Below are 14,004 nucleotides of genomic sequence, written 5' to 3' on the forward strand. Positions count from 1 at the left end.
CAAGACCTGGACAATAGGTCCTGGCTTGGGCTGACAATGTGCAAGTTACACAACTGCCAGTCTCCTGGGAGAAAAGATCAAACCACCGCCCCTTGACATTCAATTGAATTTAAGTCACTTAATGCCCAATATCAACATTCTACATGTTATCATTGATCAGAAACTGAACTGCATAGCCACATTAATACTGTGGCTACCATGATATGTCAAAGACTCGGAATGCAACGGCGAGTAATTCATTTACTGACCCCTAAAAGCCTGTACACCATCTACAAGGCACAAGTGAGTAGTTTAATGGACGAGTGCAGCTGCAATAACACTCAAGGACAAAGCAGCCCATAAACATTCAAACCCTCCACCCTCGACGAACGATGGCTGCCATATGGCGATCTACAAGATGATAGATCATAGATCAAAGAACTTACAGTGCATAATGATGCCATTCTGCCCCTCTATTCTTCACCGGTCCTTGGAAAGAGCACCCTGTTAAAGCCCACATCTCCACCCTGCAACCCAGTAACCTCACTTGACAGGTTTGGACACTAAGGGCAATTTAACATGGCAATCCATGTAACCTATACATCTTTGGCCAGTGGGAGAAAATCTGAGCACCCAGTGGAAATCTTGCAGGCACAGGGAGAATGTGCAGACTCCGCACAAACAGTGAGCCAAGCCACCAATCGAACCTGAGACCCTGGAGCTGTGAGGCAATGGTAACTACTGTGCTATCGTGCGGCCCTGAAAAATATACTGTACTAACTCACCAAGGTTCCTTATTCAACAATTGCCAAACCTGTGACCGCTATGACTTAGAAGGAGAAGAGCAGCAGATAACTGCGAACCTCACCACCTGTAGGTTCACCGTCACTCACCACCCTGACTTGGAAATACATCGCCGTTCCTTCACTGTCGCTACGGCAACATCCTGAAAGTCCCTCTCTAACAGCACAGTGGGTATACCTGCACCTCAAGTATTGCAGTGGTTCAAGAAGGCAACTCACCAGCACCCTCTGAAGGGCAACAAGCGTAGAGCAGTAAATGCTGGCCTAACCAGAGGCGCTCACATCCCGTAATTCAGTTTAAAAAACGCGATCACTATATTGAGAAATGGAGGTGGCTGTGACTCAGTGTTATTCACGTAAAGCTTCAAAATGATAGGAATGTTCAAGCGAGGTTTGAGCTGTGTGTCATCCGATCTGCCCAGACTAACCTTTCGTATATAATGTACACTAGATTAACCTGCAGAGTTAGCTACCTCTGTTGCTTCGGAAGGTCGTAACACAGAAAGCAGGCAGATTTCCAAAGAGAAAGAGATAAGATAATCATCGTTGGGAAGAGAAGGAAGGCGAACAAATATGAAGCACTTGTTTGTTATTGCCACCATCTGCAGTTGTGTAACTGAAGGTGAGGTTTATTTTACTTATCTTTCAGATCGTGTATAAGTGCAAGCTAGCTAGCAATATAAAAGAAGATAGGAAGAGTTTATTTCAATATGTAAAAGGTAGGAGAGGCAAAAATGGACATTGGACAACTGTAAAACGTGGCTCGAGAAGTGATAATAAGAAATAAAGAAATGGCAGACGAACTGAATGGTTACTTTGCATCAGTCTTCACGGTGGAAGACACCAGTGGGATGCCAGAGTTCCAGGAGAATCAGGGGAATCAGGCCTTTGACAAGGTGCTGCATAGGCGATTGTTAAATAAGTTAAGAGCCAATCATGTTAAGGGTGAGATCCTGTCATGGATAGAGGATTGTCTGACTGGCAGAAGGCAGAGACTGGGGATAAAGAGGTGTTTTTCAGGATGGCATTCGGTGACTAATGATGTGCCTCAGGGTTCTATGCTGAGACCACATCTTTTCGCAATATACATTAACGATCTGGAAGGAACTGAAGGCACTGTTGCTACGTTTGCAGGTGTCGAGGGATAGGTAGTGTTGAGGAAGCAAGGCGGCTGCAGAAGTGGCAGGCTCGAGATTGGGCAATGAAATGGCAAATATAATACAATGTGGAAACGTGTGTTGTTATGCACTTTGGAAGGAGGAATTTAGGCAGATACAGATTTTCTCAATCGGGAAATGCTTCGGAAGTCAGAAACACAAAGGGACTTGGGAGTCCTTGTTCATAATTCTCTTCAGGTTAACCGTTTCAGTCAGCCGTTTAGATGGCAAATGCAATGTTATCATGCATGTCAAGCAGGCTTGAATACACGACCAGGAATGTACTTCTGAGGCTGTATAAGGCTCTGGTCGGACCCCATTTGGAGTATTGTGAGCAGATTTGGGCCCCGTATGTAAGGAACATAGAACAGTACAGCACAGAACAGGCCCTTCGGCCCTCGATGTTGTGCCGAGCAATGATCACCCTACTCAAGCCAACGTATCCACCCTATACCAGTAACCCCCCCCCCCCCCCCGCATTAACCTTATTTTTTAGGACACTAATGGCAATTTAGCATGGCCAATCCACCTAACCCGCACATCTTTGGACTGTGGGAGAAAACCGGAGTACCCGGAGGAAACCCACGCACACACGGGGAGGACGTGTAGGAAGGATGTGCTGGCCTTGGAAAGGGTCCAGAGGAGGTGCAGAAGAGTGATAGCTTGCCGTATGAGGAACGGTTGAGGACTCTGAGTCTGTACTTGGAGTTTAGAAGGATGAGGGGGGATCTTATTCAAACTTACAGGAGACTGGGAGGCCTAGATGGAGTGGACGTGGAGCGGATATTTCCACTTGTACGGAAAACTAGAACCAGAGGACACCATCTCAGACTAAAGGGACAATCCTTTAAAACAGAGGTGTGGATAAATGTCATCAGCCAGAGGGTGGTGAATCTGTGGATCACTTTGCCACAGAGGCGTTGGAGCCCAAATCACTGAGTGTCATTAAGACAGAGATAGATAGGTTCTTGACTAATAAGGGGATCAGGGGTTATGGGGAGAAGACAGGATAGTGGGGATGAGAAATATGTCAGCCATGATTGAATAGCGGAGCAGACTCGATAGGCCGAGTGGCAGAATTCTGCTGCTGTGTTTTATGGGCTTATGCTGAAAATGATTGACTTACTAGAGTTGTTAAAAAAAACTCCAAAATAGGATCTGTAAAAAAGATGCCAAGGATGCGTAATGACGCGAGGTGCAGGTTCTCAAATAGATTGTCAATGAGTTGATCTGCATCTCCCAACAGCATCATTCAATCCAATATTAATTGTCTTGTCAACGTTCGCACATATATTTAAGCTAATTTCTCCGGATGAATATAATATATTAGTGAAGGCATCAATACATCTGTCATCATTTGACAGAAATTCATTGCGGCAGATCTGTGCTTGCATCTAAACTCTTCAGAAAGCTCCTCGAACATTCACACCTTCATGTCATCTGAATCTCAGGGGCGAATCCATGACATTAACGAGAAAGTAATAGATTGATAGACAGATGTAGTTCAACGAATGGCTGTTCGGAAGCTCGTCTAAATTATTAACTCGGGAATTAGCGAAAAGGACTGTTTATTGACTTGTATTATGTCTAATTAGAAATTACATTGATATATTGTTACCACTGTGTTAATTTATTGGCTGTAAATTAAAAGACTCAACGGAAACATAGAATTCCGCATCAGGGAATGTTGTGCCTTTTGGATTGGAGATGGCATTCGATCATTCTTCGAAATATGTGAGCGAAAGCAATTAATTACTAATTTAACAATGGGATCAGTGTTCCCTTAATATTGTGGCCCGATTTACACGTGTATCTTGTGATCAGCTGACGTGTGTCTGTGGGTCTGTTTTCTGAACGTTTTCTACACTGCGAAAAAGATGGATAGAACTGGCCCACTGAATCTCCACACTGTGAATTTCAGAAAATGACTGACCTTTGCCTGTTTTTTTCATTCTACAGTGCGACCTGTTATCTGTTGGGAATGTTCTGGAATCATATGCCAACCGCTTCCTGTATTATGTTCAAATTCGGATAACCGCTGCCAGACCACTTACGTCACACGAGCTACGGGTAATGTAACTCTCCAGTAAAAAAACAGTTTAATGTAGGATAAAAATCGTGACGATTACAGGCGCTGTCAGTGAATTGGTAAATGCGCCTCTCATTCTAAATTGCTAACCAATAACTAATTGTGGACTCATGATGAAGTTGCATATTCTATTATTAGTCTGAGTGCCATAAATTTACAACTGAAACAGTATGGTAATCGAGCTTTCTCCTGGTCTATCATTTCACCACTCTTACAATGTCGAATGTAGGCCGATCCTGGCAATTAATTTTGAAAATAATTGTACAAGTTCCGAGGTCACATGGAGTGGGCAATAGGCTGTTTCTTTATGTAGCTCTCCTGAATGTTGATTGATCCAAAGTCATTGATTTACCTTCGCTTACGAATTAACGCTAAAGTTGGAGAATAGAACAAAACATCACTCTAGTCTTTTACTGTACCCTGAACAGCCAATACATATATTTTCCATCCCTCCATCCGTTAACCTCTGATCTTCAGCTGAATTTTGGGTTAACTGTGCATTCTTCTGTATGGCTGATTGTATCATAGTATCATAGATTGTATGTGCGAAAGCAAAATTCGGTCCGGTCAAAGGGAGACCTGACGATTCGAATGGACAATTCCAAAGCACAACGATTGCAAGAAGCCAAGCACTCAGTTAGTTTGTTCAGAGTCTCTGCTGAAAGTAAATGAAATTTGAAAACACCGCTGGCTGATTGATACAAAAGTCAGTTCAGCTGCAATCAATCCAAATCGTTGTTACAGGTAATGTTGTTGAGGGGTAGTCGATCTATAAGGCCTATCAGTACCATAGATGTATTTGAGAGACAAATGACGTGCATGGGCCAATTATGCTGCAACGTGGCTGCTGGGTCTCGGCTCTGTCAGAGAGAACCATTTAAATGCTGCCACAGATGCTTTTTAAAAATAATAATCTTTATCGTAACAAGTAAGCATATTGCACTGCAATTAAGTTACTGTTAAAAGTCTCTAATCGCCACTTTCCAGCAGCTGTTCGGGTACACATGGGGAGAGTTCAGAATGTCGTATTCAACTAATTTTCGGGGCTTGAACCGGAAGACTCGGAGGAAACTCGCACACACACGGGGAGAACTTGCAGACTCGACACAGACAGTGACCCAAGCCGGGAATCTAACCTGCGAATCTAGAGCTGTTAAGCAAGAACGCTATCGACTGTGCCACCGACTGTGCCCGTTGGGGAAGAGAAAAGCAAAGTCAGTGAAACTAATTGCTATTGCCAGCTATTTGCGTAGCTGCGGAAGTGCAATGATAAATGTAATAAATTAAACAAGAAATGGAAAAACTGAAGCAAGATAAAGCAAACTGAAAAATTGAAAGCGGAACAAAACCACGAAGGACGAAGTGATCAGTTAAATATGGGACAGTTTCAAGCTCAGTGTGAAAATGATATGCAGGAAAGAATACAAGCCTTAATCGGAATTAAGTAGATAAGAACAAAATAGCTCAGTTGACTGGCACTGTAAATTGTAAATTCTATGACAGATCAGAATGAAAGTAAGGATTGGACGACAATGAAGAAAATAAATTGTTGTAAATGTGTTTAGGATCAGCAATTATCTCAGCCTAACCCTACTCTCAGAATCACGGGAGAGGTACCTTAGACGGCATGCGAGCAGTTTTCCGACTCGCTGTGGGAAGTAATAGGCATTACCCGTCTGTAACGTAAACAAGTGCAGACAAAGAAAGGGAGACCACCCCACAGCGTTTGAAAATAGGTTGTTCGTCCAATTAAATGTGATCTCCGGGTCAAGTTGACTCAGACACAACATAATGACACAACATAGGTGGGCGCCGACGTCAGTGGTCAATGACTCCAGTGACCCTTTCTTCAGAAGGATGAAGCAATGTGATGGGTTCGAAAGCATAATCAGACAAGGTACTTGGGAGAATAACTAGAGCTTTTAAAAGGGGGCCAAAACAAGACGAAATACCATCTAGAACTAAAACACCATTTTGAGAAATGAGGGATCAGGTGGAGGAAGAGGCGGTTACCAAAGGAACCCACTAGGGACTCCCACCTTTTCACAACAGAGGCTTGAGGCAGAACGAACTCTGGACCACCAAGAGGAGAACACCAAGCACCTCTGGGAAACGAGCAGTCGGTTCCAGTGATCAGTGGTGGCAAAGGGCGCTAATTCAAGAGATTGTTCATCGTCCCCTAGCAACAATCCGCCACAAGGGCCACAGAGCAGAAAGCGACAAATGCCCCTGGAGGGACCATCAAGAAGTAGTCATTCAATGGCATCTCTGTACTCCGGGAACTATTAGCCTGGCCCCTCTGGAAGTGCATTCACCAGCCACTCTGTGAAAAGATTTGAAGTTCATGCATGAAAATTAGATCAGCAGACATGGCATGTTATCACCCAGCTATTTAACAAAATTACACCACGAAGTAGAATACATATTCGGCTCAGACATTAAGAAGGAATGTAATTTATCATTCAACCCTCCAAATTGTTTCATATGGTACATGGTAGATTCGGAAGCGATCCCCAAATAAATATCTGCCTTAGAATACAGCGAACACATTTTCACAATTGGACAATAAGAGGTTAACTTCTAGGATTTATCAAATAAGAAGACGTTCAGAAACTGACAGACGAAAATAGAAACGCCTTCGCCCCGAGCAAGTATTACTGCAGTAGAATGGAATGCGAGGTTTTGATAGGAGGCCCAGATCCCAAACCACAAAAGCAGTATCGTAGTCTGAAGCCAGCTGAAAGGGAAATTGCAACATTAATTGCAAATTTGCTTCATCAAGATGTCTTGCGAAATATGTCTCCTGGCATTTAACTATTTACTCATGCGAATTGAATAAGGGAACCGGCTTGGCACGCCAACAGTTGCATTTAGCCCCGAAGTAATGAGGAAACGGCCCTCAGAAACGATACTTTACAGTTTTTGGATGTTCGCAATGGATTGTGGCCTATTTCAGTGAATAGGAAGTGTCAGTAGAAATTTGCCTTTCCATTCCAGGATCAGGAGTACACTTGGATATGGCCGATCTCAAATGTTTCACTATTTGTCCTGAATATTTCACCAAACCTAAATAGATTCGAAAGACTCGAATGTTTAGTATAGTATGCAGATTATTTGCATCTTCAGACAGAAATATGCGAGGATCGCTTGCAATTGTTGAGTAAATTATTGAACCTTGTAACCAAATTTGAAAAAATAGATTAAAAACAATGACCAACTTGCCAAGCAGACACGGAGCTGTAATTGGGAGAACAGCATCCTGCCAATCTACCAAGACCTGAGTTCGGAGGTGGCCAGGAGAAGAGCAGGCATCAACCAGATGAGGCCGATCCTTTTTAAGAAAAACGTGAAGTTCGGACTGTTGTATCCGGCCCGTCTCTGGGTCACGTATGAGGAACAGCACTTTTATTTCTAGTCGCCTGAGGGCGGGCAAGACTTCGGGAAAAGCAAAGGACTGGTGGTGGACAGAGAAGTTTTGAACTTTGCTGCAACGTTCATGGTTTTTTAAAATAAAAGTTTCTCGTTTTCGTTTTGAGGAAGCTGTCTGTAATGCTTTCTATATTGAGTTGAGACCAGTGGCAGAGCTGAGGGATTTAAGGTTTACATTTGTACTGTTGGGGGATGGAGGTGTGTTTGTTTAGGTTTTGGATCTCTTACTTGATCTTAGTTAGCATTTTTTTTCTTCATGTTTTCCTCTCGGCTAATAGTGTTGGGATTGTTTGTTATTGGAGTATGTATGTATGAGCGGGGGTGGGGTGGGGAGGGAACAATAGGTGGCAGACTTTTCAGCGCCATCAAGCTAGCTGGGCGGGCTAGTGCACGGAAGCGTAGTGGGGGGGGGGGGTGTGCATATGTTAGCTTTATTAAAGGGGTTGGGTTACATTGTGTTGTCACTGGGGGGGAGGGGGCGAACATATTTGCTGACGAGGGAGGGACTTGTGCTAAGGGACAAAGAAGATGTTGGGGGCGGAGGTGGCCTGGGGGCGGGCCGGTAAAGGCGTGGAGCACGGGCTGGAGGCTGGCCCAAAAAAGGGGATGGCTGATCGGCGAAGGGGTGGGGGGCAATGAGCCCCCCCCCCCAACTAGGCTGAACACCTGGAATGTTCGAGGGCTAAATGGGCCGGCCAAGAGAGCACGCGTGTTCACACATCTGAGGGGACTGAAGGCGGACATGGTAATGTTGCAGGAGACACACCTTAGAGTACCTGACCAGATGACATTGAGGAAAGGCTGGGTCAGTCAGGTCTTTCATTCTGGACTGGATTCAAGGACTAGAAAGGTCGGGATCCTGATTAATAAGTGGGTGGTGTTTGAGGTGGGTAGAATAATCTCAGACGTGGGAGGTCGGTAGATTATGGTCAGTGGGAAATTGGAGGGGGTGCAGGGGGTATTAGTAAATGTGTATGCGCCAAATTGGGGCCATATGGAGTTTCTAATGAGGATGCTCGCACAAGTTGGCCATGGGAGGGGACTTCAATAGAGTTATTGACCCTGGCTTAGGCCGGTCAAGCTAAAAAACTTGCAGGGTACCAGCAATGGCAAAGAGCTAAAAGGGTTCATGGATTAGATGGGGTGTGGGGCGGTGGATCCATGGAGATTTGGGCAGCCGATGGTGAAGGAGTTCTCCTTCTACTCACGCGTCAATAAAGTGTACTCCCGGATTGATTGATTTATTCTGAGCAGGGCTTTACTGATGGGGGTTGTGGACACGGGGTACTCGGCGATCACAATCTCAGACCATGCCCCTAACTGGGTTGACCTTCAGGTTAGTAATGACAGTAACCAGCGCCCGCACTGGAGGTTTGATGTGGGATTTCCGACTGACGAAGGGGTGTGCGGGCGGCTGAGGAAATGTATTCAGAACTACCTGCAGGTCAACGACAGGGGGGAAATTGCAGCAGCGGTGAACTGGGAAGCACTGACGGCGGTGGTTAGAGGCGAGCTGGTCTCGATACGGGCCCACAGGGAGAACAGAGATGGACCGACTGGTAAAGGAGATACTACAGATCGATAGGAGGAATGCGGTGACCCCATAGGCTGGGCTATTAAGGGAACGGCGGTTGCTACAGGTGGAGTTCGGCTTGTTAGCTGCTGAGAAAGACGAGGGGGGGGGGAGACGATCTCTGAGCATGGAGAGAAGGCTAGCAGATGCAGCTTAGAAAGAGGGAGGCAGGCAGAGAGACAGGGAAATTAAATGACGGAGATGGGAATCTGGTTGCTGATTCAGTAGGAGTGATTAAGGCGTTTAGGGATTTTGACAGTAGGCTGTATGGGTGGGAACCCCTAACGGGGCTGGAGGGGATGAAGCACTTCTTACGGGGGCTGGGAGCTGGCAGAAGGGCTGGGGGCCCCGATCGGGTTGGAGCAGATAGTGGAGGGTCTGAAGGCCATTCAGTGGGGTAAAGCCCCGGGGCCAGACGGGTACCCAGTGGAGTTCTATAAGACGTTCTCTGGGATATTTTGGGCAACACGGTAGCATGGTGGTTAGCATAAATGCTTCACAGCTCCAGGGTCCCAGGTTCGGTTCCCGGCTGGGTCACTGTCTGTGCGGAGTCTGCACGTCCTCCCCATGTGTGCGTGGGTTTCCTCCAGGTGCTCTGGTTTTCTCCCACAGTCCAAAGATGTGCGGGTTAGGTGGATTGGCCATGCTAAATTGCCCGTAGTGCCCTTAAAAGTAAGGTTAAGGGGGGGGGGTTACGGGTAGGGGGGGGGGGGGGGGGGGTTACGGGTATAGGGTGGATACGTGGGTTTGAGTAGGGTGATCATTGCTCGGCACAACATCGAGGGCCGAAGGGCCTGTTCTGTGCAGTACTGTTCTATGTTCTATGTTCTATGTTCTATATTGGGGTCTGTGTTGATGAGGATGTTCAATGAGGCATGGGAAAGAGGAGTGCTGCCCCCGACGATGTCAAAGGCTACGATTTCGCTGATCCTGAAGCGGTACAAGAACCCGGAGCTGTATGGGTCCCACAGGCCGATATCCCTGTTGAATGTGGACGCCAAACTGCTATCCAAAATGTTGTCCTCCAGAATTGAGGATTGTGTTCCGGACGTTATGGGGGAGGAACGGACGGGGTTTGTTAAGGGTAAGCAGTTGCTGGCCAATATAAGAAGGCTAGTAAACGTGATCATAATGACCCTGGAAGGAAGGGACGTGGAAGTGGTCGCTCTGGATGCAGAGAATGCTTTTGATCGGGGAGAATGGGGATATATATGGGAGGTACTGCGATGGTTTGGATTAGGGCGGGGCTTTATTGACTGGGTCAGGTTGCTGTATCAGGCTCCTGTGGCGAGCATACGGCAAATAGGACAACATCGGACTACTTTAGGATGCACTGTGGGACGAGACAGGGATGCCCCCTCTCCCCAATGTGGTTCGTGCTTGCTATAGAACCGTTGGCAATTGCTCTGAGAGCCTCAAGGGACTGGAAGGGGCTGGTCCGTGCGGGGGTGGGGGGCGGGGGGGGGGGGGGGGGGGGGTGGGCGGTGGAGCACTGAGTCTTGCTTTATGCAGACAACCTACTTCTGTATGTATTGGACCCACTATAGGGGATGAAAGAAATCATGAGAATTCTTAGGGAATTTGGCCTGTTTTCGGGTATAAGCTAAATATGGGGAAAAGTGAGATTTTGTGGTCCAGGCGAGGGGACAGGAGAGGCGATTGGGGGTGCGGCCATTTAGATTAGTAGGGGGAAGTTTTAGGTATCATACTTCCAAGTGGGGCAGGAGTGGGACTGGCTACATAAATTAAATCTGGCCCTACCGGTAGACCAAATGAAGGACAATTTTCGGAGGTGGGATGCGCTCCCGTTGTCACTGGCTGGGAGGGTGCAGGCAGTGTAGATGACGGTCCTACCGGGATTTCTGTTTGTATTTCAGTGTCTCCCAACTTTTGTTCTGCGGTCCTTTTTTAAACGAGTCAACAAAGTGATCACTGGCTTTGTTTGGGCGGGTGAGTCAGGAAGGTAATGCTTGAGAGGGCGGGTTGGCGCAGCCAGATTTTAGTAACTATTACTGGGCGGTGAATATAGCCATGATCAGGAAATGGGTAGTGGGGGGGAGGGTCGGTATGGGAGTGTATGGAGGCAGCTTCATGTCAGGGCACCAGTCTGGGGTCGTTCGTAACTGCGCCTCTGCTGTTCCTGCCAGCACGGTACTCCACCAGCCCCGTGGTGGTGGCGGCCCTGAGAGTCTGGGGGCAATGAAGGAGGCATGTGGAAGCAGATGGAGCATTGGCCTGGTCCCCAATCTGTAATAATCACCGGTTTGCCCCAGGAAGTATGGATGGGGGGTTCTGGATATGGCGGAGAGCAGGGATTGAGAGGATGGGGGATATGTTTATAGAGAGGAGCTTTCTGAGTATGAGGGCGCTGGAGGAGAAGTTTGTGTTGTCGAGGGGAAACAAAATCAGGTACCTGCAGGTGCGGGAATTCCTTCGTAGACAGGAGTAGGGAAGTCTGTTTATATGTGTTTTCGTGTGTGAGTATGGGGGTGTGGGGTTGGGGGGATCGATGAGATCACCTGGGATCTCAGGACAGCACGGTAGCATGGTGATTAGCATAAATGCTTCACAGCTCCAGGGTCCCAGGTTCGATTCCCGGCTGGGTCACTGTCTGTGCGGAGTCTGCACGTCCTCCCCGTGTGTGCGTGGGTTTCCTCCGGGTGCTCCGGTTTCCTCCCACAGTCCAAAGATGTGTGGGTTAGGTGGATTGGCCATGCGAAATTGCCCGTAGTGTCCTAAAAGGTGGGGTTAAGGGGGGGTTATTGGGTTACGGGTGTGGGGTGGATGCGTGTGTTTGAGTGGGGTGATCATGGCTCGGCACAGCGTCGAGGGCCGAGGGGCCTGTTCTGTGCTGTACTGTTCTATGTTCTATATGCTGACACAGGTGAGACAGAAGGTGCGGAGATTTGGGTTATGGTTCTGTTGGAAATGGACATGAAAATACCTCCAGTTTTGTTTTCTGGTGCTGGATCTAGTTTGAGAACCAAGATAATTGCCACGAAAGTCAGACTGAAAGATGTCCAAAATGACCACAAGACCATATGACATATGATCAGAATTAGGCCACATGGCCCATCGAGTCTACTCCGCCATTCAATCATGGTTGATACTTTCCCCATCCCGATTCTCCTGCGTTCTCCCCATAACCCCTGATCTCCTCATTATTCAAGAACCTAACTATGTCTGTCTTAAATCACTCAGTGATTTGACTTCCACGGTCCTCTGCGGAAATCAGTTCCACAGATTCACCACACTCTGGCTGAAGAAATTCCTGTTTTAATCTCTGTTTTAAGGATCGTCCCTTTAGTTTGAGATTGTGTCCTCTGCTTTTAGGTTTTCTGACAAGTGGGAACATCCAGTCCACGTCCACTCAATTCAGGCCTCGCAGAAGCCTGTAAGTTTCAATAAGATCCCCCCTCATCCTTCTCAACTCCATCCAGTGCAGACCAAGTGTCCTCAACTGTTTCTCATGTGACTAGCTTTTAATTCCATGCATTATTGTCAAACTCCTCTGGACATTTTCCAAGGCCAGCACATCCTTCCTGAGCTATGGGGCTTAAAACTTCTCACAATACTCCAAATGGGGTATGAACAGAGCAATATGTAGTACATAGCAATCAGAAGTACATATTTGCTCTTGTATTCTATTCTAGACCTATCGAAATGAATGCTAACCTTGCATTTGCCTTCCTCACTGCCGACTGAACCTGCACGTTAACCTTATGAGAATCGTGAACAAGGACTCCCAATTTCCATTGTGCTTCTGATTTTCTGAGCATTTGCCCATTTAGAAAAAAGTCTCTGCCTCCATTTCTCCTTTCAAAGTGCAAACCTAACTCTTTTCTACAGTGTATTCCATCTGCCACTTCTTTTCCAAGTTTCCTATCCTGATATTATCAGTTTCACACCAGTCTTTGTTTACAGAAGACCGCAATACCATGTTGATTGAACAAGGATGTGCACGGATCACCCAAGCAGTATCTTTCACCAGTCGCCTCGCTTTCGGCTCGATGGACTTCAAATTATGTAGTGAACATTTTTGTAATACGCAGACTGCACCAGGTAATGTTTTAGAAAGTGCTTCTCTTACCGGGAACCAATTGTCTCTTTTTACTGGATGGGTGTATTGCTCAAGGCCAGATTCGATCGCTCCCTTATTGTGGCAGTTTTCAGATGCTAGGATTATGACAGTGGTAATAATCATAATCTGTCACCCGGTTCCACTTGAAACCTAGTTCTTTGATCCACCTTATGGCCACGTGCCAAAATAGCCATTTAAGGGGTTTGCTAATATGGGTTCTGGAATCGTTTGCATGGAGCTCAAGGCATCATAATATGTTGCTGAAAATGTAATGTCAATATAAGTCACTGCTGTAATTCCTATAAATCAGACTAAATACTGTTGCCAATATTTCTATTCAATACATATCAAGCCACCATAACCTAGATTTACCAGCCAAACACACTGGATCCACGCATAACCTTTGCTGACCACGTATCATTGACTTCAGCATCAGTTTCCCATGGAATAACTCGTTCACACTTCAGGTAACAATGTGAACCCCTAAATTCTCAAACATGTAAGCACCTGTAAGAATTTCCGCCTTGCGATTCCGTGAGTGATCTTTGGTTCTGTTGTGATGTTCTATCATCTGGGGCATGGATCTTCCAATGAGCTTGAACTAAAAAAAAACAAGACTGATTTTAGTGTCCAAAAATAATATTTGATCCAGAGCGTTGGACAGACTTTTTTAAAATTTGATTTGATTTGATTTATTATTGTCACATGTATTAGTATACAGTGAAAAGTATTGTTTCTTGCATGCTGGACAATGCATACCGTACATAGGGAAGGAAGGAGAGAATACAGAATATAATGTTACAGTTATAGCAAGGTGTAGAGAGATGATCAACTTAATACGAGCCAGGTCCATTGAAAAGTCTGGTGGCAATAGGTAAGAAGCTGTTATTGAG

At 46.2% G+C, this 14,004-nt stretch overlaps 1 protein-coding gene across 1 annotated transcript in view; it reads left to right on the plus strand.

The window, feature by feature from the left end:
* Positions 1 to 1,261: 1,261 nt before the first annotated feature.
* The window catches only part of LOC119957021 (mucin-2-like), a 96,233-nt gene continuing 83,490 nt past the window's right edge, over positions 1,262 to 14,004 (plus strand). Inside the window, exons 1-3 of the mRNA XM_038784604.1 lie at positions 1,262 to 1,404; positions 3,899 to 4,009; positions 12,955 to 13,092. Of these exons, the coding sequence (XP_038640532.1) occupies positions 1,356 to 1,404; positions 3,899 to 4,009; positions 12,955 to 13,092 (298 nt within the window). The 5' untranslated portion in view covers positions 1,262 to 1,355. The remainder of the gene's footprint in view (positions 1,405 to 3,898; positions 4,010 to 12,954; positions 13,093 to 14,004) is intronic.

The sequence above is a fragment of the Scyliorhinus canicula genome, chromosome 25 (assembly GCF_902713615.1).
Source record: "Scyliorhinus canicula chromosome 25, sScyCan1.1, whole genome shotgun sequence".
Taxonomy (NCBI): domain Eukaryota; kingdom Metazoa; phylum Chordata; class Chondrichthyes; order Carcharhiniformes; family Scyliorhinidae; genus Scyliorhinus; species Scyliorhinus canicula.